Consider the following 24,743-nt stretch of genomic DNA (forward strand, 5'->3'; position numbering starts at 1 on the left):
AGAGGTAAAAAGAGATCTCTTTATCCTCTATGTTAAGTTTCAACCTACCTTTATCTTTCCCTCCAACATAGCCAACAATAGCCAAGTAGGGATATTCTGGAGTATTGGAGACTTTAGGCGTTTCCTCTTCATTGGTCAATTGATGATGGAGTGAGGTAACTTGACAAATGCTTTCTTGATGTGTTTCAATCTCTGTACGCTCTTCCTCTTTTCTAGCCACAGCGTTAGTCATGTCATCAATCAACTTACTAATCTGAGTTTCAGTCCTTCTAAAGGCTTGTTGTATTGATTCTACCATATCTTTGAATTGCATTAACAGATCATCCATATTAAGAACTCCTTCTGCTTTATTGTGATACTCAGATTGCCGGAATGACTCCCATTGATAACCTACAGAAGACTGGTTCCTTTCAAATTGAATTCCCTACTGTTGCATAGAATAACAATATCCTTTATAGCTTGCTTGGTACGTCATGAAGTCTGCCAAAATACTTTCAAGATCCGGAGCTCTTTCTTTCTCATGGTAATCGTACATGACCGGTTCCTGTTTCCAGTCAAAATTATTTATAGAATAATAATAACAACTGTCCTTATGATGCTCTCCTTCGGCTAAATTACAATTCATAAATGGAATTGAGATAATAATCTTCATGATATAGCGGTGAAAGAGCTGCTTTATTTAGGAGTGACTAGATCACCTGCAGGAGAGTCTATACATGCAAAATACTAACGGAAAAGCGGTTATACAGTGTAACAGGAAAAGACAAATAGAAATTATGACCGAATATTCATAGAAAACAATCAAAGAATAACAAATAAAGAATAGACACCTAAAAACGAGCTAACTTGGACCTCAAGGATCTCACAATCACTCACAAACTCATTTCAAGCTCTCAAACCAGCTCCTGCTTCCAGCTCTGGTCTCTGCAGATCTTCACATAGCAAAATCTCTCAAAACTCTCTGGAACTTGGACCTTTCTCTCTCTAGAAACCCTAGACATGCAAAGCTCTGAATCCTAGTCCAAAACTCTTCACAAAATTTGATTTCAGGCTTAAATAGGTGGCCTTGTTCATGCTCGTGCGCTTAGCGCACGTATGGACCGCTTAGCGCACGTTAGTGATTTTTGGCTTAGCGTGCCTTTCTTGCTCAGCAGATGAACAGAAGCGGTGCACTTAGAGAGATGAAGCAGTGCGCTTAGCGAACCTGTACAACTCATCTTCTTCTGGATTCTTCCTCGCGCTTAGCCTAGGAATGTTACGCTTAGCGGATGCTCACTAAGCCAGCAGATTGGCTTAGCGAGAAGGTGAAAACAGTCTTTTCCAAAGCTTACCTAATTAACCTGAAATTGAGAGAAAATGATTATTAAACACACAAAATGGAAATACTAAGTATTTATTACCTATACTTAATAGAAAATACTTATAACATTACAAAATAACCATAAATTGGGAGAGTTTGATACAATTCATACAAGTTTTATACACAAAAGTTAGTCGTTTTCACCGACTAACACTTCCATCCCTTACTTTGGGTTCATTGAAGAAATTTGGGAGCTTAACTATGTCAAATTTACTGTTTGTGTTTTCAAATGTAAATGGGTTGACAGCAACACCGGCATGAAGACCGATGATGTGGGATTTACGTTGGTGGATCAAAAGAAACTAGCTTACCAGAATGACCCTTTCATCATGGTAGGACAAGCTAAACAGGTATTTTATGTTCAAGACCCTTGTGATGAAAGGTGGTCACTAGTTCTACACAGGAAAACAATTGGTGTTAATGTAGAAGATGATGATTCATACATTGATACTTATGTTAGTCCTTTGTCCACACAAATGTCACCTAACATCGTCAAAGAAGAAGAAGCTGACGATGTTCATGCTAATCGTAATGATCATGATGAAGGAGAATTAATTAACATCGTCTAACGTAATTTTCTTATTATGTATTTGATTTCAGTCCATTCATTTACATAACTGGTTACAGCTTTTTGATATTGTTAATTAACTAATGTTTTTTGCTTTGCAGGCAGATGGCTACTCCACCCGGCTCTCCTCCTCCTCCTCCTACAGAAGCAGCATCACAGTCGTCGTCTAATTCGAAGCGGACAAGAAATGCCACACGGCTACGATCATTGGCGACTAGACCAGCTAGGGTTGACAGACCGGTGGTCCACGTTGATCCTGCGATCAGGAAGGCCGATGGTCCCCACAAGAAGAAATTAAGAACATATTTGGAGATTGTCGCTCGTGATAAAATCGACGTGGCATACGAGAATTAGAAGCAAGTCCCTGCTGCTCAGAAGGATTTGATATTGGAGGATATTCAGGTATTTTAGTTTTCATCTTGCATATTGTTTATTAGACAAAAAATTTCATTTACTAACAATGAAACCTAATTTATTATTTGTCAGGCTAAATTTTATATCCCTGAAGCATCTGACGTTAGGACAAAAGAGAAAATACTTCAGATTGTGGGGGAACTGTGGAGATAGTTTAAGTCTGACTTGACATCAAAATGGACACTTGCAGCCGACAAGAACAGTGTCGATGACACTGTATGCGAAAAATACGGCATTAGTATGGAGAAATGGGCCCAGTTTTGTCAGAGCCGCAGAGACCCCTCGTGGGAGGTATGTACTTTGTGATTTTCATTGTTTTCAAGTTTAAATTCACTTATTATAATACATTGTAATCATGAGTTTCATTAATGTTCAATTTTTACAGGATGTGCAGAAAAAGGCTCAGGTCATCCAAAAGCAAAACACTGCCCCCCACGTGTTGTCTCGTGGGGGTTATGAATATTTAGAAAAGAAGTTGATGGATGAGAAGATAAAGAAAAAACTAGAGGAAGCTGCTCAATATGGAAGCACTGAGGTCGTGATTGATCCTCCATCACCCATCAGACGACACGTGAAGTGGAAGATGGTCTGCACTAAGAAAACTGGCCAGATGTCGTCTGAGGCAGCAAAGGAAATTGTTGAGAAGATTGTAAGTCACTTTTAATTAATAATCATAATTATTTATGTTTATTCTATGATTGACTAAACAAATAAATGTGTCCTGTACAAGATTCATTGGAGGAGCAGGCGTCCCAGGGTTCCTTTGTCCCCTATGGACGTCAAGATGTTCTAACTGCTGCCATTGGGCGACTAGAACACCCTGGTCGTGTGCGTGCTGTTGGAGCCAGTGTGACCATCAAGCAATACTTTGGACTAGCTCAACATACCTCCCGTACTTCTTCCTCCGTGCCTCCCGAAGAACTAGAGCAGTTGACTCAACAAATCGGGGACCAGCTGGAGGAGTCGATCACAGAAAAAGTGACTCGGCAACTGATTTTATCCTTCAGCCAGATGCAATCCTATTTTTAGTCACAGATGCAATCACAGGGACTTGCACTGCCTCCGGAGCCTTAGGTTGGTCCCTCAGCTGCTCGTGTCGGCACAAAGGGGAGTTGCGTTGATCCCTCAAGGAATGATCCAGACACGGGTGACTTAGACAAATACGGGTTGTACATCAAAGAAAATCCTCCCCGCCTGGTTGCCCTAGGAACAGTTTATGAGGGATCCATTACCATTCATAACATCCCTTTGTTGCATGATCAAGTGAAGGTCAGTGTTACGGAGGTTAAAGATGCAGATGCTCCCATTCATGTACCCACTGATGAGGTTATTTTAGTTGGGTAGGCACTTAACACCTTCATTGTTTGGCCAACACATCTCGTCAAGTGTTTATCAAAACATGTATTTTAGTGTAATTATATGCTTTTTTTGCAATTGAATTGTACATTGTAATTAAATTATGTTAATTAACTATGTTGGATAAACAGGGAGTTGTGGGACCAACAAAACCTGCAGATAGGCCGGATCATGAGGTCGATGATCCCCTATATTTGATGACATTGACCATCCCACAGCTTTTTTTGAAGTCATTGCAAGTTATGTGGGATGCTACCCTGTTCGGGCTATTTAATTCAGACTTCCCCTTGTACATAAAGCATGAAGATTTGTCTGAAATAACACATGGTGGTCAATGTCTCAGCATCTCTATTATACAGTTGTGGATTCTGTAAGTCAATTTAGATTATTGTTAATTACCTAAGTTATTGTTTTAAATTCAAACATAATTAACTTTGTTATAACAACAATAGGCATCTGATTGAGACAAGTATGTGATTGGGGAATTTCGATGTGTATGGATTCCTCAAGCCACAGTCCATCCAGAGATCTGGGCAATTGCAGTTTGAATCAGAAAGTTACATTAAGAACTGGATGCAGAATTCAAAACGGGATGTCTACCTGGGAGGCTACCTGAATGGGAAAGTAAAACTGAATAGATGAATTTAAATAATCTATGATACTACAATAACCTATATTGGTCTCCACTATAGTGCACACTAGCAAATGGTCGTCATTTTGCCTAAGGAAAATCTTGTTGTCTGGTTTTGTTCCTTGCATAATAGGCCAGACAACTATCTGAAAGGAATAATTAACAAGTCAGTGTTGTTTTTCAATACATTTGCATTAGCATTAATCAGCAACATCAATATTTTAATGTTCATTGTATTCAACAGTGCTTTGAAAGGACTTGACGATACTCCACAACCTAAATCCAAGGCTGGTGCTAAGTGGATTGTTGTTAAAGTAAGTAATTTAAACAATGTTTTTACTTATATATATTTTATGTTTGTGAACACTAATTTGTAGTTAATGTTGAATATCTAAATTTCATTATGTATTTAGTGTAATAGACAAAAAGAAAGCACTGAGTGTGGCTATTACGTGATGCACTGGATGACAACTATAATCTTAGGATGTTTCAGGAATAATTGGGAAATGGTAATTGTTTATTTCAAACAAATTTGATTTTGTTATCATTGGTATTATATCATTAACTTATGTTTTATTTTATCATGCAGTATTTTAATGATGTTAGACCATTGGAATCAGACACATTAAAGGCGTTTCACATCCAGTGAGCAAACTATTATCTCAAAGTTAGAAATGAAACTTAGTTTACTAGCTTGTAATTTTAGTTAGGATGTTAGGCAACTTTGTAATTTTAGTTTACTTAATTAGTTTACTAGTTTGCTTTACATTTTTTACAATTGATGTAACCATTTAACATTGAATATTCTTTATTCATAGTTATTAATAAATTCTTTATTGATGGTTATCAATTGATTTTTTACAATTGATAGTTTACTAGCTTGCTTTCTGCTAAAAACTGTTTCAAAACAAAATGCAAATGATATATGTTGTGCTATGTGGTCTAATTTCAAATTTGCAGGTTAATTTTTGGGTTTATTGAAAAAACAGACAGTGTATTAAAAAAAATTCCTAATAAAATTTGTTGTTTAAAAAAATCGATGTTAACCTATTCAAACAACATCGGTTTTTCCAAAAACCGATGTTAACGAACAACGTTAACATCGGTTTTTCCACAAAATGATGTTAACTATCAACATTGACATTGGTTTTCACTTTTGTTGACTTCCAAAATGTTAACATCGGTTTTCTACAAAAACCGATGTTAACCTTTTGAGAGTTAACATTGGTTTTATACAAAAACTGATGTTAATGTATCAGTTAACATCGGTTTTATACAAAAACCGATGTTAAATGTCAACACTAGTATGAACATTGTTATCTTTTTTTTGTGTAATTCTTATTATATAACATCGGTTATTTAAATAACTGATGTTATCATTTTTACGTTAACATTGGTTTTCAAAAACCGATGTTAACATTAATACTTTCAACGTCGGTACTTTCATCATCGATTAATAACCGATGTTGAAAGTCCTAAATAACCGATGTAAAAAAGCATATTTTCTAGTAGTGTATTGGTGACACCCATTTTTTGAACCCACTAAATTGGTTGGTTGGTTGGTTGGTTGCTAATTTAAATTAGTGCAAATAGCCTGCCGCAAATTAGGCGATGACTAAAATTCTTAATTCTGCTTCCAGACTTGTTTATGCATTTGATTTCTATTTTATGATTTAACTTATTTGCTTGCTTGTTGATTTTATTTTATTTTTTTAATCCCAAATTATAGTTGCTCTAGTTTATATTCTTTGCTTATGTTGGTTAGGCTAAGGCACTTAGCTTTTGTGTTCTTTGGGTTAATCTTTAGGTATTTTGTTCATCAAATTAAATTGATCAAAGATACTAGCTTAATTAGTAGGTGTTTCGTGGTAGTAGGTTTACACTTGCGAGTTCAACAATTCTATTTATTCCCCCTCAATTCTATTTATTTGGATTTGGGATATAACATTTTTTTTGGTGGTTTCTAGCCACTAAAATATTTTTAGGACTGTTAAAAAAAGTTATCAAAATAATTTATGAGGGTTTTTAGCCACTAGAAAATGTAACAAAATAAAAATAGTAATAAAACAAATGTCACACCATCACTTAATAGCCAAAATGGATGAAAGGACCAAATACTGATCGGAAAAAAGTTTGAGGATGAAGACCAATCTACAAAAAGTTAAAGTACCAAAGCCATAAAAGTTAAAAAGTTAGAGGACCAAAAACATAGTTTACTAAAAAATTAAACTCAACTTGAGATTGGCTAAGTTATAATATATAGTCTAGCTAGTTTATCTTTAAAAAAATTCTTATACTTAATGTGGTATATCAATATGTAAATTTTAAATTAATTATAGGACAAAATTTAGAAAAAGCACCATGTATAGGATAGGTTCGGTTAGATTTAGGGCTCAAAAATCCCAATCCACAACAAACCAAACCCTTCCTATTTTGATTCATCTCTGACCGTATATCCCATCAGGTTGGACGGTTTAGGGTTGAATGGGTCACAGTTTCTGTTGGGTAGGTTCAGGCAATTTAATAGTGACAATGTGAGTAGATCTTTACTTCCTGCAAGGGAGAATGAACCATGCATTTTCTCCTACAAACACATGGAAATCTTGTTGCTTGAATGGGCCTTCCATGCAAACACAACATTTGTTGTCTCTTTGAGAAAGGGATGATGGTCATGGAGGCATGAACTCTAGAACAGACATAAAAGGCATGACCATGGAAGCATAGAATCTAGAACGAAACAAGAGGCAAATGAGAAATGCGAAAAGAGGAAAACCAGGCAAAGAGAAAATTAGGAAAACCATAGGTACAAAAAGAAAGTTGTTTTAGAATAACAGAGGACAAATGCAAAATCATATTGAAGTAAGTGTTAGGTTAGGTGAATGAACATGAAATGACACCTATGAACTGACGTGTTTTAAGCTTCAGACATGCAACCTTTCAAAAGTTTTAATACACAGTCAGATTTGGGTATCTACAGAATTCATTATTGTGAATTGAATCCGATCGTTAATACACATATAAAGCCGAATTTTTAACTCCTATTACCTGTCATCCGTTTTGATTTGACCTGTAGGCATTTTTTCACTTTGATTAATTCAGGTTTTGATCGGATGATAATTTTTTGCTCACCCCTAACCATATATATTGTTCTTACTGTTGTCCAATCATAACATAACAGTTGTATTATTTTTTTCCACTTGTTAAGTGATTTAACAAATAAAAATTAAAGTACTTAACACCGTGAGAACCATTTCCTCTTATTTGCATGGTACGCCATTCCTCATATCTATTGCATTTTTTCCTTCTTCAATCTCCTAACCCAAGCCAATACCAAACTCTAACATCATTTTGCCCACTACACATCATCAAAAAAAGCTTAAAATTATCATTTTACCAAACTTTAATTCTAAAAATTCTCAATAATCATATGTTTGTTGCATCTGCAATCATGTATGATGCACCTTGTACACACTTTGCTTTCCTATATGAAATATGTAACACCGCAAATTCTAGTATGAAGATATTGCGTGAAAAACTCTTTTTACTTAATTTATTTTCAAAATACGTATCACTAATTTTAATATGTACTTCTAGTTTGGTAAAACAATTTTCTTCTTTTTATAACAAACTCATCATTTGGAAAGCTATAAATATTTACATCAAATTAAATAAGTACGGATATAAAATGGCGTAGTCTCCATACATAAATAATGAAATATAAGTAGTGTCATAGAAGAATAGATATGGATACAACCAATAAGTGTCTAAAAGTAAGTGAAATGTGTTATACGTAATTGCTACAACAAAATGCATACACTCAAAGAAAGCATCCCTAAAATATGTCATAATAAGCAAAAGAAACCTAAGATCGGAGCAGACCACCCGACTCAAAGTACCGAACTATATTGAGGGCATGACCTTAGGAAAATCGTGATATTCCTCCTTGGACAAGTGCTCTAATTGACACAATATTTCTTTGAACAACTCTATCTCCTCGATTGTTATATCAAAATGGTCTCCTCTATCCTCGATAACTTTAGCTATGCTCACTGGACCCATGCGGTAGCTTAGAATGTTGCCCTGCTTGTCGTACCCCACCAAAGTAAACCTAAAATCCAAATCATGATGAAGTTCCTCAAGTCATAAGTACAAGTGTCTTCATGGTAGCAATGCTCTGAAGAAGATGTAAATCCCTACAGAATGTAATAGGATAGTACAGTCTATAGTAGTAGGTGTTGCATATGAATGTTCTACTAGCACAACATGTACCTGGATGCGACATGCATAACACGTAGTACATGTTGCCTTACATGGGCGTACCCATTCCCTCTGTGAACTACACCAGGCTCGTAGGGGGCACCAACGTTTTCAACCTCATCGACACCTGAAAGTTGTTGGTTATAGGGGTGAGTCCTCTACTCCTCAAAACGCTACAAACAAACAAGGAGAAACAACCTACTTAACTACTACATGTGGTTTTTCTAGACAAACAACACTCTAGAGATCCTCGGAGCATAAATGAGACTCAGGCGTATACTACACTCAGGGAACCAATCTTGGCTCCTCAAGTGGTAGAAACCACTTGTCATGTAAATATATCGAACAACATAACGACCATAATTATAAACATTTAACAATCATAACAAACAATTTGTCAAGGGTTGAACGCCATCGAACCCAGACCACGGTGCTTACAAATATAATAACAATATACATATATAGCAGAATGTAAATTCGCAAACCACAAATATAATTTTTCGGAGTTCACACTTTGTCGTCTTAATCACTCAAAAATAACAACAATTATTTATATGCATCTCAATAGCTCTATTAGCATATATCTACCCCAATTCAAGACATAAAACACTCAAGGTTTTACAATCTATCTTAGCAACAATCAAGCAAGTTGACCTACATTTGCAGGATAAATAATTATAAAGTCACTTCATCTAGAGGTACAATTTACTAAGATAAGTCGTCTACTGTTCGAATGAAACTAATGTTTAGTTTTGCAAAGTTTTGCTCCTAAACTTTTTTTTCTTCAATTTTTCTAGGTGTTCTAGGAATTAGTTTTTCATAAATTTTATATGCTACACTATATTTTCACACCTAAGAAACTCATTTTTGAAGTCAAACCTTTAAGAAAAAAACAGTCCGTACAGCCATAACACCAACTTTATTTTCATGACAGTTTTAGTCTAAAAAAATAAATAAAATTCCTTAAACTTGTTTTGTTCATAACTTTTACTAGAAAACTCCGATTTTAGAGAAATTTAAAGCTAAACCTAAGTTTTGACACCCAAGGAACTCATTTTTAACCTTAGAATTTCAAGAAACACAACATATAATACAGTTCCATCCAAGGAATTAGCTACGAATTTTGATCATCAAAACAACATTCAATGAAACTTAGTTTCCAAAGACAACAAGGTTAGGGTTCAAGAATTTGATAGACCCCCCTTACCTTGATGAATCTATTCGAAATTGCTCAGATCCTTAATATCTTAAGCTTCTGAGGATGAAAATTAAATTTTTGAACCATGAATGAGAAGCTTGCACAAATTTGGTATGGAAAATAAGAAGAGAAAGATGATTAAGAGCCCCTTACCAAAGCTTTGATGGAAGAAACATCAAGAGCACTTGTATGAAGCTTGGAAAATGAAGAAGAATGGCTTCCTCTCCCTCTTGGTGAACTTGTGCAAATGAGGAAGAACCAGGTTCCAAATTGGTTTTTAAAGAAACATGAGGATGCAGTTTAAGGCTGTCAAAAGGAAACTTGATTAGGCTTATGTTGACAAGCTTCATTGACAACATGATTGACCACTTGGCAGCCCAAGTTTAATGTGCCAAGCTATGCCATTTAGGAGTTATTGTTGCTTTAGAAATTTTAACCAAAAATGGCCGAAGTAGGTTTAAACCAAACATGGAAATTTTTGCTTTCGCTAAAACAGGTCAATTCTATCCTAATTCCCTAGATAGACGTGCTAAACTTCCTTGGATTATGTGTAATCAGAGTAGACCTTGCACAAAGTCCAGTCTAAGAACTAAATTACACTGTCACTCAGTGCACAATGCAATTCTTTCATAGATGTAAATTTAGCTCAGACAAATTTCATATCTCTGCCAAGTTATGACAAACAAAACAATACACCTTTTTATATATCTATCTATAGCACAAAGTTCAAGGCTTGGAATTATACAATTAATAAATTAAATTCATACATTCACATAGTAAATTTACATAGTGTGAACTTACATTGTCTAGTTTTTCACGATGTAACTTTACAAAGTGTAGGAAATAAATTAAGATTAATTATTAGGATGTTACAAAATGCATAAAAAAAGAGATAATATTCATAATATCTAATTGATTCTTATTCTTCAAGCTGTGTATATTGGTTTAAAATGTAGGATTAAATAATTTTTTTAAGAATGATGAATTAAAAATGCATGTTATTTTGAATACTAAAAGAAAATAAAATTTTATTTTAAATAATAACAAAATAAAAATTTATATATGCAAATGACTATACATTTAACTAATACTCTTGGTACTAGAAAATATATAATAAAATATGTTTGTGAATTTTAAAGCTATTTTAAAATGACATTAGATGAGGTAGTTATACATGTTTGTTGTAAAGGTTACAAAAAGGTGTGATTTATTGATTTTCACCATGGTACATTTACAAATATATATAATTGTAATGAGTATTCACTAAAAAAAATCTCTAACGAATAATATCAATAGAAGATAGAAAAGAATTCAATAATCAAATTAAAATTGTTGTAACGAGTAATAACAACAAAAGATAAAAGAGAATTCAAAAATAAAAAACAAGGTTGCCCATGATATGCAACAATGTTGAGACATATGCAATTGTTATCATGACTTTGTTCCAACATTTGTATGAAAATAAATTGGTTTAAAATAGGATTTAATTAGGTTTGAAGTTTTTAATTTTTCTTACATAATTTGATTTTTGCTCTCCTTATATTTGGATCCGGTAGAACTACAATGGACAATGAATTTTTTTAATCAAAATTCTATATTCTTAGGATTTGGAATCAAAACTAACGGTTAAACTAAAGCAACATATCTAGTGCTAGATAATAATAAAATAATTTTTATGCTAAGTTCATTAAAAATTTGGTAAATAAATTGGCAGGTTGCATAGATATAAGAAAATTGGAATGAGTTAAGTGAGATCAATAACACTTTAACCAAAACATTAGAAATTGAAGGAATACCCGCCATGATAAAAAAATAGTCCTCTTAATATTCATCGTCATGATGAAATTGAAAATTAATATCCATAATAAAACAATTTCTTTGGTTGCATGACACAAATCCCTAAGAATAGAAATATTAAACTTCAATAAGTATTATGCATACTAGCTCTAATTGAAAGAATGTGTAGAAGAAGTGTTGACCATATGGCTTAGTCAAATTTTAAAAGCTTCAAAATTATATAAAACCAAGCCTCTTTCCTTTTCCAACCTCATTTGCATCATGCCAAACCAATGAGGCAATAAAGCACTTGGCAAACCCATATTTTACCAGCTTGCATTATCCTAAACTTTATGCATATTTAGGAGAAACTTAATACCATTTGATTATATGCATAATTGCACTTGAAATTCTAAAAATTATCAACAACTATTAATACAAAATAATCTAAACTTTTTGTGTCTACAAATTCTATTCTTGAGAGGGATTTAACAAGGAGAGGCTAGAACTTTATCTGGGATTTGAACACTTAATGGCCTACACCCTTGTTTCATGAGAATCAAATAAATATTAACTATGAGGACTAGAAGGGGTTGTTTACCTTACACAAAGTAAAAATAGACTCAAAAAACCCCATAATAAATTATTGGTGCAATTAAGAAATTGTACCAATCATCTTAAAATACATGAGTGCACTACTGATCATCTATTATGGAGTTGTTTAATTTCATTCTCGTAAGTTAGATAACCTCTAATTAAATTAAGAAGAATAAAAACATACAATATTAAAAAGATAATTTTATTTGTCAAATTTATTCAAGACACTATTACATAAAAGAGGTCAAACGACCATTATTCTGAAAATCCTAACACATCCCAAGATCTAATATTTCTTGGCTATAGATTCACAAACTGCTTCTATAGCAAGCTTGTTTTGATTTTGTGGCATCCTGCATCCAGTAGGACCAAGCATTCTCTGTGAAACCTGAACAGAGCAACTTTGTTTTCCAAGACAACTCTGCCAAATGAAAGAAAAAAATCCAAAGAACCAACTTAGATTTTCCATTACTTTTTAACCCTTTATCATGAAAACTAAAAGAAAATGACAATATTATATTAGTAAACTACCTTGCTCAGGATGGATAAAGCATTGGGAGATTCACATTGGCTCTTCTTAAAGGATCCACATTCACCTTCGGGCACACCAAAGCTGGCAAATTTAATTTTAGAGATGACTTGTTCCTCACGACATGATAATTCTAGCACGTTTCCTTCATATGAATTTGCACAAATTTTTTCAACCATTACGGTGGCAAATTTAACCTCATTGGGGTGACCTCCAAACTCTTCAAACAATACCAATGTGTTTTGATTATCTTGACGAAGGAATGAGCGTGGTACATGATACCTGAAAATTAAGTACTCAATGTTTAATATTCATTTCATTTCCTTAAATACATTTTAAAGGTCATATTACATTTTTTTATATTACCATCTTTGGGTAGGTCTTCCACACTTTGTGATGCATTTGTCTGAACTATATGGTCCTCGGTAATTACAAGTAGCAGTGCAACCATTATCATCCGCAAGATATCTTGTCCAATACCTACCAATGTTGTTACCATTTACCCAGGCTTGACCCTTTTTTAACCCTTTCAAATCCACCACGACAGGATCAGTTCCCTTAGGACTCTTGAATAAGGTCTGCAAGAAAATGATGTAATATAGTATTATTCAACCTATGTTTTAACAATGTTTTCATACTACACAAAATTATAAACATTTGTTAATGTGGAAAGAGACAATTAATTATAAAATATATCAACCTAAAACCCATTTTATTTGTTCTTTACTCAACTTGAGAATAGTACAATACTGTATGAAATAAATTTAAGCAAACAAAAGAGACAATACTTACCTTATACCAAACAAATACTCTATTAGTAGGAAGACCATTTGTGTTCCATCCTTTATTGTTTTCTGGACAGTATAGCTTCACAATCTCACCGTGTAATCCCACCTTATAATTCCATGTATTATTGGTGATATCCTTGACTACCTCAGTGTTATTCTGTAGTGCCACTAATTGAACTGGACCACAAACACCAACTGACACATTGGAGAAGTGGGCACCATAGTTCTATTTCATTAAAGAGATCAATATTATTAGTTGCCAAACCAACATGAATACTAACATAAATTAATGTCTTTATGAACTATGAAGTGTGTGTTTGTTACTTACAGGTAAACCAACAGTACCACTAAGTAGACTTATCTCATTCGTGCCTTTCTTCAGCTTGATCTTTGCCTCATAGGTGAATGAATATTTTCCATTTTGACCATATTGGTAACCTAGGAGGTACATGCATGAAAGGAAGAACATGAGACTTCAATTTTGAAATCTTTTAAAGTATAAAAAAAGGTGTGTAGGAAATTTTATAGCTAGGACTCACCTGCTTGTGCTCCATTAACAAACACATGAAGCACATGTCCATTGGTGCTCACTCTTATCTTTGACCAAATAGGGTCATTTTCACTAATGTCAACACTGAGCAAAATTTTTGTCACATGGGTTAGAAGGTACTAATTAATACAATGCTAATTAAAAAATAAAAATTTGAGGAAACAAAAAAAAGGTATTACCTTGTGATGTACCATAAGTAATCACTCGTATCATTTGTGACAACCTTTTGATCCAAAAGTTGAGCAGCCTTACGAGAAACTGAACCAAGGACTTGGCCATCTTTCATCTGAACATGGGGCTCATGCATCCATTGCCAATTCAATGTTGAGTGTGGCTCTTCTTCATTATCTGATTTGTTGTCTTTCATGACCATTATGGATGTTTGAGCATTGATCTGATTTCATATTATTTATTTAATTAGTATTACTCATACAATCTCTAACTTACTTCTTGCTTGCTTCTCATGTAACAAAGAAAAAACACTTCTTCAAAAATTAATTACGTATAAGAATAACCTTTGCAGTGTTGTAAACTTCATTAACACAATTTGGTAGGATAGACACAGACCAAGCAGGAACAATATATTGAGTGCTTTGGAACATAATTGTAGCATCATTTGATGAATTTGCATTTCCAAGGAAGCAAGCTGATTTTCCAGAATAATTGTAAACCGTGGCCTGCAAAAACAATCAATTTGAAATCAATTGTAACCAAATAAGTCAAGCAACAAAGAACACAATATAAGCTTTATTTAAAACATATAGACGCTAGGTTGAACACAAAAACTTACTGTCAACAGGTTCCCATAGTCAGTATGGTTTGTTGTTCCCTGAGTCAAGACATCTTCCATTGATTTTAGAAGCTCATGGAGTTGTTTAAGATGTCCCCACTTAGGTTGATTTTTGTTACCTAACATTAAAAAAATATTATATTATCAAATTAACAAATAATAGTTAAATAAAAAGATAATACCATTTTTCATAATTACAAAAAGTATAGTATGCCTTACCATATTCATCTAAAGGAGCATCATAGTCATATGAAGTGGTAATATATGGTCCTCCTGAAGTTCGTCCGAAATTGGTACCTCCGTGGTACTGTCATGAAAAAAAATAGAATTACAACTTTAGTAATGAAAATGATTTACAATCAATATAAAAGAGCAAGACAATAATACAATCAGGCTACCATATAATAGTTTTGGAATGTGCCACCATATTGGAAAAATCGTGCAACAGCATATGCAACATCCCGAGCAGTTCTATGTGGAATTGGTCCTCCCCAATTCTTAAACCTAATTATTAAGAATTAAAAATTAAGCACAAAAGATAAAAAAAAGATATAATTTAAAATTAATGGAAATAACAAACTCACCAGCCAGTCCAATTCTCAGTCCACATCTTTGGTTTGCTTTTACTGTTAGGAGAAAATTGGTCACAATACCAACCATTACATGTGTTAATCTAAGACAACAACAAAAAAATAAACTATATTAGCGATCGCCATCAAATAATAATATTCAAACGTATAGTTACAAAATTTTTAATTTTTATTACAATGGGATCTGGAGCATCACTTTGTTGACACATAACCCAAGGCACACCAATTTTGTAAGATTCAGCTAGTTGAGCGCACCATTGCACATATTGTTTTCCATTTTCTCCATATTCGCTCATAATGTTTCCATACTCATTTTCAATCTATATTAGTACGCCCAATCAAAGTATGCAGATATTAGAATATTTAGCATCATCAATGCAAGGATAAAAATTAGAAAAAAAAATATTGGGACTACAATTTAAAATGAAACCTGAGCAAGAATAATGGGTCCTCCTTGTGATGCAAAAAGATTCTCATGCCTCATCTTGTCCACTATCAAAGTTGTGAAGGTTTGCATCTCATTCTGCAGTCAAATGTTTGACTATTAGATCGCTCACTTTAAACACCAAAATCGAAAGACAAATTCTAAGAATACTAATTAAGAAATAAAAATAGCTATTAAAATTCAACGTGCTTTAATTGACCATTGCTTCATATTACCATTATCCAATTTCAATATTACCATGCACAACTACTATTTTATTTTGAATACAACATTGTCATTATCCTATGACAAGAATTAATATTTCATAAGACTAATTAAATTGTCATTATCCAATTAATGTTTCATAATACTAATATGTGAACAAGCTTTAACACCTCCCGCTAGTATGTTTCGAAAAAAAAAAAAGAAAATATATATATATATATATATATATATATATATATATATATATATATATATATATATAAGCGTAGAGTCAATACTATCAATACCCTCTTTTTTGGGTACAATATCAATACCTTCTATATATACATATAGAGACATTTATTAATTAAAAGCTAAATATTTATTTAATTTTCAAGTAATTAAAAAGCACAACAAGATTAAACCTTAGAATGTAAAGAACTAATCAAAATAAACATATCTAAATAATGACCTACCATGTAAGCAGTATTATTGGTCCTAAATTCCATATTTGGCATATTGTGCAACCATACTGGAAACCCTCTGATGACACATAAAAATCAGTCAATCAACTTAATAAAAGAAGACATATAGTTAGTAAATATTATGATCATTTTTTTTAATTTTCAAATAAAAAATTATTATATTTATTTTGATATTTCTTACCCGTAGTTCCATTCAGCACATACATATGGACCAATGCGCAGCATGGCATAAAGTCCTTCCTTTTGAATGGTTTTAATAAATTTGACGAGATCCAGATTTCCAGAAAAATCATACTAAAATATAGAAATTAAAATAAATAAAATTAATGGCATAGGCGAAATATATAGTATGAACATGAACAAAACAAATTATTAGAATAAGAAAACCTGTCGAGGTTGAGGCTCATGAGCATTCCAAAAAACATATGTTTCAATTACGTCAAGTCCACCTTCTTTTGCTTTATTAATCAAAGAAGGCCACATCTGTCATAAATAATTGAATAGAAGTATAATTAAATGGCTTTCATAAATGCATAGTCATAAACATTTATTAGATGAATGAGATTTTTGAAATTGAGCAAAAAATACAAACATGAGATAATACATAACACTCTTACTTCAGCTGTGCTACGAGGATAATGAATTGAACCAGAGAATAGAACTTTTCTTTTGCCATCGATTGTTATAGCTCTCGAATCATATGAAACTTCAAAAGCATTGATTGCCAAGTTAACTAATGTAAAACTTAACAACAAAAGTGCCCAAGTCATTTTTAGTCTCATGAGTATAGAAAACAATACGAGTGTGAGAGCACATGCACAATGACTTATTTATAGTAGTAGAAAAAAATGATAGTAAAAAAAAATAATAATAATAATAAATACCTTCAACTGAGTATACTTGGTATTGCTACGATTTGTTAGTAAGTTACTTAACTTCACAAAGATATCAAATCTTTCTGTTAGTATAATTAAGTAGTTAGTTGTTAGCCCCACCGAATATTACACTCAACAAATAAAAAATAAAATGAAGAGAAAAAAAAAATATTAGCAATGAAATACAAAGTAGAACATTTTTCTCTTGGTTACTTTCTGGTTCCAACTTGAATTTTAATATCTTTATAAAAAAATATTAAATATAACATGATATCATAATATAAATTATTAAACATAAGTCTAAAATATATTTTATATGTTAAAAAATTATTTATGACATATTTTAACATAATTTATATGTTTAAAAATATTTATTATTATAAATTAGTTATATAAAATAAATATAAACTAGTAATTGATACATAAGAAATCATATAAAAAAATTGTGGTTATATGACTAATACTAACCAACTAAAGAATATGAAACCATGTCTCAAATGCAGGCAGACTCGTACATCATCGGATTATGCACCATAGCTCTGTTTGAATGAGATCACTATTAGTTACTTAACTAGCCTCAATAATGACATAATTACTGTCTTTTTGAAGTATGTACATGCTTGTTACTTTCAACTAAACTAAACCAATAGGGGTTACTCAGTAGACATATCTCATTCTTCCCTAGGTTCAATTAATTTAATCTTTGTCTCAAATAGGTGAATGAATCTTGTACATATTTTGAGCATATTGGGAATCTATGTTGTGGCCAGGCGCCAACGAATGAAAAGAAGAAAACAAAACTACTTGTTTGTAACAATTTTATTAAGGTGTAAAAAAAAGGAAATGGGTATGAAAATTTCAAGACTTACCCACATGTTTTCCAATATTGACAAAATACATGAACATGAATATGTCGGTTAGAGTTCACTCTTAGCTTAACATCTTTGGTCCAAGGAGGGTTCTTTTTGCTAACTTCAACATTGAGGAAAATTTTTAACTTTTTTATCACACTAGTTGGTGAATGTTAATTAATACACATCCTCGATCTGTGCAAATTTTTTAGAAAACAAAAGTACATAATTAGCTAGCTGGTGATGACCATAAATCATACTAATTTGTATCATTTGCTACATACAACCTTTTGTACTAAGAGAAACCGAACCAATTATTTTGCCAGTTTTCATGAGCATGTATGACTTAAGCTTCCGCTGCCAATTCAATGAATATGACTCATCATTTTTATTATCTTCTATTGTCTTTCATGGCATGGCCTTATGGACGTTTGAGACACATGTTTCCATATTATGTCATATAACTACTAAATTATTTATTTTATTTGATTTTTTATGTAACAATTACTACTTTATATTTATTTTATATAACTAATTTGTAGTAATAAATATTTCTAAACATATAAATAATGTTAAAATATGTCATAAATAATTTTTTGACATATAAATTATATTATGTATTCATGTTTAACAATTTATATTATGATATAATGTTGTATTTAATAATTTTTTAAAAAGATATTAAAATTCAAGTTGGAACTAAAAGTATTAAAAATGATAAATAGAAAGAGATAAGAGTTAAAAAAAATCCAAAAAATATATTCCTGAACAACTAAAATTTCATCCTACTTATCCTAGGAAAAAGTAAAAGTAAAAAAAAAAAATGTTCTAATGGGGAAGTTCGTTACTATTATTTTGTTATTTCTATTTATTTATTTATTTGTTAGAAAGTAACAACTAAGATATAATAACAGAAAGATTTGACATCTTTGTTAAACAGAGTAACTAACTAACAAATCATAACAATACAACATATCCTCAGTTGAAGGTATTTATTATTATTTATTCTTTTTTTTTTCCTACTACTATTTGACATCTTTGTTAAACAGAGTAACTAACTAATAAATCATAACAATACCAAGTACACCTTTGTTAAACAGAGTAACTAACTAACAAATAATAACAATACCAAGTATACTCAGTTGAAGGTATTTATTATTATTTATTCTTTTTTACTATCATTTTTTTCTACTATTATAGATAAGTCATTGTCTCATACTCTATAGTAGTTTTTCTATACTTACTTTGCTTCTGATCTCATGAGACTAAAAATGACTACTCAACTTGCACTTTTGTTGTTAAGTTTGACATTAGTTAACTTCGCAATCAATACTCTTGAAGTTTCATATGATTCAAGAGCTATAACAATTTATGGCAAAAGAAAAGTTCTATTCTCTAGTTCAATTCATTATCCTCGTAGCTCATGTGAAGTAAGAGTGTTATGTATTATCTCATGTTTGCATTTTTTTGTTGAATTTCAAAAATCTCATTCATCTAATAAATGTTTATGACTATGCATTTATGGAAGTCATTTAATTATACTTCTATTCAATTATTTATGACAAATGTGACCTTCTTTGATTAATAAAGCAAAAGAAGGTGGACTTGATGTAATTGAAACATATGTTTTCTGGAATGCTCATGAGCCTCAACCCCGACGGGTTTTCTTATTCTAATAATTTGTTTTGTTCATGTTCATACTATATATTTTGCGTGTGCCATTAATTTTATTTATTTTAATTTCTATATTTTAGTATGATTTTCCTGGAAATCTGGATCTGGTCAAATTTATTAAAACCATTGAAAAGGAAGGACTTTATGCCATGCTGCGCATTGGTCCATATGTATGTGCTGAATGGAACTACGAGTAAGAAATATCAAAATAAATATAATAATTTTTGCTTTGGAAATTAAAAAAATGATCATAATATTTACTAACTATATGTCTTCTTTTATTAAGTTGATTGACTTATTTTTATGTGTCATAAGAGGGTTTCGAGTATGGTTGCACAATATGCCAAATATGGAATTTAGGACCAATAACACTGCTTACATGGTAGGTCATTATTTAGATATGTTTATTTTGATTAGTTCTTTACATTCTAAGGTTTAATAAATCTTGTTGTGCTTTTTAATTACTTGAAAATTAAATAAATATTTAGCTTTTAATTAATAAATGTCTCTATATGTGTACATAGAAGGTATTGATATTGTACCCAAAGAAGAGGGTATTGATAGTATTGACTCTACGCTTTCATATATATATATATATATATATATATATATATATATATATATATATATATATATATATATATATATATATATATATATATATATATATATTTATTTTGAAGCATACTAGCGGGAGGTGTTAAAGCTTGCTCACATATTAGTATTATGAAACATTAATTGGATAATGACATTTTAATTAGTCTTATGAAATATTAATTCTTGTCATAGGATAATGACAATGTTGTATTCAAAATAAAATAGTAGTTGTGCATGATAATATTGAAATTGGATAATGGTAATATGAAGCAATGGTCAATTGAAGCACGTTGAATTTTAATAGTAATTTTTATTTCTTAATTAGTATTCTTAGAATTTGTCTTTCGATTTTGGTGTTTAAAGTGAGGGATCTAATAGTCAAACATTTGACTGCAGAATGAGATGCAAACCTTCAAAACTTTGATAGTGGACAAGATGAGGCATGAGAATCTTTTTGCATCACAAGGAGGACCCATTATTCTTGCTCAGGTTTCATTTTAAAATTGTATTCCCAATATTTTTTTCTAATTTTTATCCTTGCATTGATGATGCTAAATATTCTAATATCTGCATACTTTGATTGGGTGTACTAATATACATTGAAAATGAGTATGGAAATATTATGAGTGAATATGGAGAAAATGGAAAACAATATGTGCAATGGTGCGCTCAACTAGCCGAATCTTACAAAATTGGTGTGCCTTGGGTTATGTGTCAACAGAGTGATGCTCCAGATCCCATTGTAATGAAAATTAAAAAATTTATAATTATACTTTTTGAATGTTATTATTTGATGGTGATAGCTAATATACTTTTTTTTTGTTGTTGTCTTAGATTAACACATGTAATGGTTGGTATTGTGACCAATTTTCTCCTAACAGTAAAATCAAACCAAAGATGTGGACTGAGAATTGGACTGGCTGGTGAGTTTGTTATTTCCATTAATTTTAAATTATATCTTTTTTTTATCTTTCATGCTTAATTTTTAATTCTTAATAATTAGGTTTAAGAATTGGGGAGGACCAATTCTACATAGAACTGCTCGGGATGTTGCATATGTTGTTGCACGATTTCTCCAATATGGTGGCACATTCCAAAACTATTATATGGTAACCTGATTGTATTATTGTCTTGCTCTTTTATATTGATTGTAAATCATTTTCATTACTAAAGTTGTAATTCTATTTTTTTTTCATGACAGTACCACAGAGGTACCAATTTCGGACGAACTTCAGGAGGACCATATATTACCACTTCATATGACTATGATGCTCCTTTAGATGAATATGGTAAGGCATACTATACTTTTTGTAATTATGAAAAATGGTATTATCTTTTTATTTAACTATTATTTTTTAATTTGATAATATAATATTTTTTTAATGTTAGTTAACAAAAATCAACCTAAGTGGGGACATCTTAAACTACTCCATGAGCTTCTAAAATCAATGGAAGATGTCTTGACTCAGGGAACCACAAACCATACTGATTATGGGAACCTGTTGACAGTAAGTTTTTGTGTTTAACCTAGCGTCTATATGTTTTAAATAAAGCTTATATTGTGTTCTTTGTTGCTTGACTTATTTGGTTACAATTGATTTCAAATTGATTGTTTTTACAGGCCACGGTTTACAATTATTCTGGAAAATGAGCTTGTTTCATTGGAAATGCAAATTCATCAAATGATGCTACAATTATGTTCCAAAGCACTCAATATATTGTTCCTGCTTGGTCTGTGTCCATCCTACCAAGTTGGGTTAATGAAGTTTACAACACTGCAAAGGTTATTCTTATACGTAATTAATTTTTGAAGAAGTGTTTTTTCTTTGTTACATGAGAAGGAAGCAAGAAGTAAGTTAGAGATTGTATGAGTAATACTAATTAAATAAATAATATGAAATCAGATCAATGCTCAAACATCCATAATGGTCATGAAAGACAGCAAATCAGATAATGAAGAAGAGCCACACTCAACATTGAATTGGCAATGGATGCATGAGCCCCATGTTCAATTGAAAGATGGCCAAGTCCTTGGTTTAGTTTCTCGTAAGGCTGCTCAACTTTTGGATCAAAAGGTTGTCACAAATGATACAAGTGATTACTTATGGTACATCACAAGGTAATAACTTTTTTTTGTTTCCTCAAATTTTTATTTTTTATTTAGCTGTGTATTAATTAGTACCTTCTAACCCATGCGACAAAAATTTTGCTCAATGTTGACATTAGTGAAAGTGATTGTATTTGGTCCAAGCTAAGATTGAGCACCAATGGACATGTGCTTCATGTGTTTGTTAATGGAGCACAAGCAGGTGAGTCCTGGCTATAAAATTTCCTACACAAGCAAGTGAGTCTCATGTTCTTCCATTCATGCATGTACCTCCTAGGTTACCATATGGTCAAAATGGAAAATATTCATTCACCTATGAGGCAAAGATCAAGCTGAAGAAAGGCACGAATGAGATAAGTCGACTTAGTGGCACTGATGGTTTACCTGTAAGTAACAAACACACACTTCATAGTTCATAAAGACATTAATTTATGTTAGTATTCATGTTGGTTTGGCAACTAATAATATTGATCTCTTCAATGAAATAGAACTATGGTGCCCACTTCTCCAATGTGTCAGTTGGTGTTTGTGGTCCAGTTCAATTAGTGACACTACAAAATAACACTGAGGTAGTCAAGGATATCACCAATAATACATGGAATTATAAGGTGGGATTACATGGTGAGATTGTGAAGCTATACAGTCCAGAAAACAATAACGGATGGAACACAAATGGTCTTCCTACTAATAGAGTATTTGTTTGGTATAAGGTATAAGTATTGTCTCTTTTGTTTGCTTAAATTTATTTCATACAGTATTGTACTATTCTCAAGTTGAGTAAAGAACAAATAAAATGGGTTTTAGGTTGGTATATTTTATAATTAATTGTCTCTTTCCACATTAACAAATGTTTATAATTTTGTGTAGTATGAAAACATTGTTAAAACATAGGTTGAATTATACTATATTACATCATTTTCTTGCAGACCTTATTCAAGAGTCCTAAGGGAACTGATCCTGTCGTGGTGGATTTGAGAGGGTTAAAAAAGGGTCAAGCCTGGGTAAATGGTAACAACATTGGTAGGTATTGGACAAGTTATCTTGCAAATGAGAATGGTTGCACTTCTACTTGTAATTACCGAGGACCATATAGTTCAGACAAATGCATCACAAAGTGTGGAAGACCTACCCAAAGATGGTAGTATAAAAAAATTGTAATATGACCTTTAAAATGTATCTATAGAAATGAAATGAATATAAAACATTGATTAATAAATTTGCCACCTTAATGGTTGACAAAATTTGTGCAAATTCATATGAAGGAAACGTGCTAGAATTATCATGTCGTGAGGAACAAGTCATCTCTGAAATTAAATTTTCCAGCTTTGGTGTGCCCGAAGGTGAATGTGGATCCTTTAAGAAGAGCCAATGTGAATCTCCCAATGCTTTATCCATCCTGAGCAAGGTAGTTTACTAATATAATATTGTCATTTTCTTTTAGTTTTCATGATAAAGGGTTAAAAAGTAATGGAAAATCTAAGTTGGTTATTTGGATTTTTTTCTTTCTTTTGGTAGAGTTGTCTTGGAAAACAAAGTTGCTCTGTTCAGGTTTCACAGAGAATGCTTGGTCCTACTAGATGCAGGGTGCCACAAAATCAAAACAAGCTTGCTATAGAAGCAGTTTGTGAATCTATAGCCAAGAAATAATAGATCTTGGGATGTGTTAGGATTTTCAGAATAATGGTCATTTGACCTCTTATATGTAACAGTGTTTTGAATAATTTTGACAAATAAAATTAGCTTTTTAATATTGTATGTTTTTATTCTTCTTAATTTAATTAGAGGTTATCTAACTTACGAGAATGAAATTAAACAACTCCATAATAGATGATCAGTAGTGCACTCATGTATTTTAAGATGATTGATACAATTTCTTAATTGCACCAATAATTTATTATGGGGTTTTTTGAGTCTATTTTTACTTGGGTAAGGTAAACAACCCCTTCTAGTCCTCATAGTTAATATTTAGTTGATTCTCATGAAACAAGGGTGTAGGCCATTAAGTGTTCAAATCCCACATAAAGTTCTAGCCTCTCCATGTTAAATCCCTCTCAAGAATAGAATTTGTAGACACAAAATGTTTAGATTATTTTATATTAATAGTTGTTGATAATTTTTAGAA

General features: G+C 31.9%; 2 protein-coding genes and 1 pseudogene across 2 annotated transcripts; 2 read left to right on the forward strand and 1 right to left on the reverse strand.

The window, feature by feature from the left end:
* Positions 1-4,271: 4,271 nt before the first annotated feature.
* On the forward strand, positions 4,272-4,978 carry LOC102662614 (uncharacterized). Its single transcript, XM_006588116.1, has 5 exons — positions 4,272-4,322; positions 4,401-4,495; positions 4,574-4,643; positions 4,743-4,838; positions 4,919-4,978. The coding sequence occupies exons 1-5, from the start codon at positions 4,272-4,274 to the stop codon at positions 4,976-4,978; spliced, it is 372 nt and encodes a 123-aa protein (XP_006588179.1).
* A 7,367-nt stretch (positions 4,979-12,345) lies between these two features.
* On the reverse strand, positions 12,346-17,489 carry LOC100806403 (beta-galactosidase 15). The gene is made up of 18 exons (XM_003533077.5): positions 17,135-17,489; positions 16,905-17,000; positions 16,699-16,811; positions 16,509-16,575; positions 15,835-15,927; positions 15,581-15,724; positions 15,399-15,487; positions 15,213-15,318; positions 15,034-15,121; positions 14,815-14,933; positions 14,540-14,701; positions 14,204-14,418; positions 14,014-14,108; positions 13,803-13,912; positions 13,479-13,700; positions 13,053-13,264; positions 12,689-12,968; positions 12,346-12,578 (listed from the first exon to the last, which is right to left on the reverse strand). The coding sequence occupies exons 1-18, from the start codon at positions 17,297-17,299 to the stop codon at positions 12,444-12,446; spliced, it is 2,511 nt and encodes an 836-aa protein (XP_003533125.2). The 5' UTR covers positions 17,300-17,489; the 3' UTR covers positions 12,346-12,443.
* A 2,025-nt stretch (positions 17,490-19,514) lies between these two features.
* LOC112997661 (beta-galactosidase 15) lies at positions 19,515-24,278 on the forward strand (annotated as a pseudogene).
* The last annotated feature ends 465 nt before the right edge of the window (positions 24,279-24,743 follow it).

Source organism: Glycine max, chromosome 9 (genome assembly GCF_000004515.6).
Source record: "Glycine max cultivar Williams 82 chromosome 9, Glycine_max_v4.0, whole genome shotgun sequence".
Classification (NCBI taxonomy): domain Eukaryota; kingdom Viridiplantae; phylum Streptophyta; class Magnoliopsida; order Fabales; family Fabaceae; genus Glycine; species Glycine max.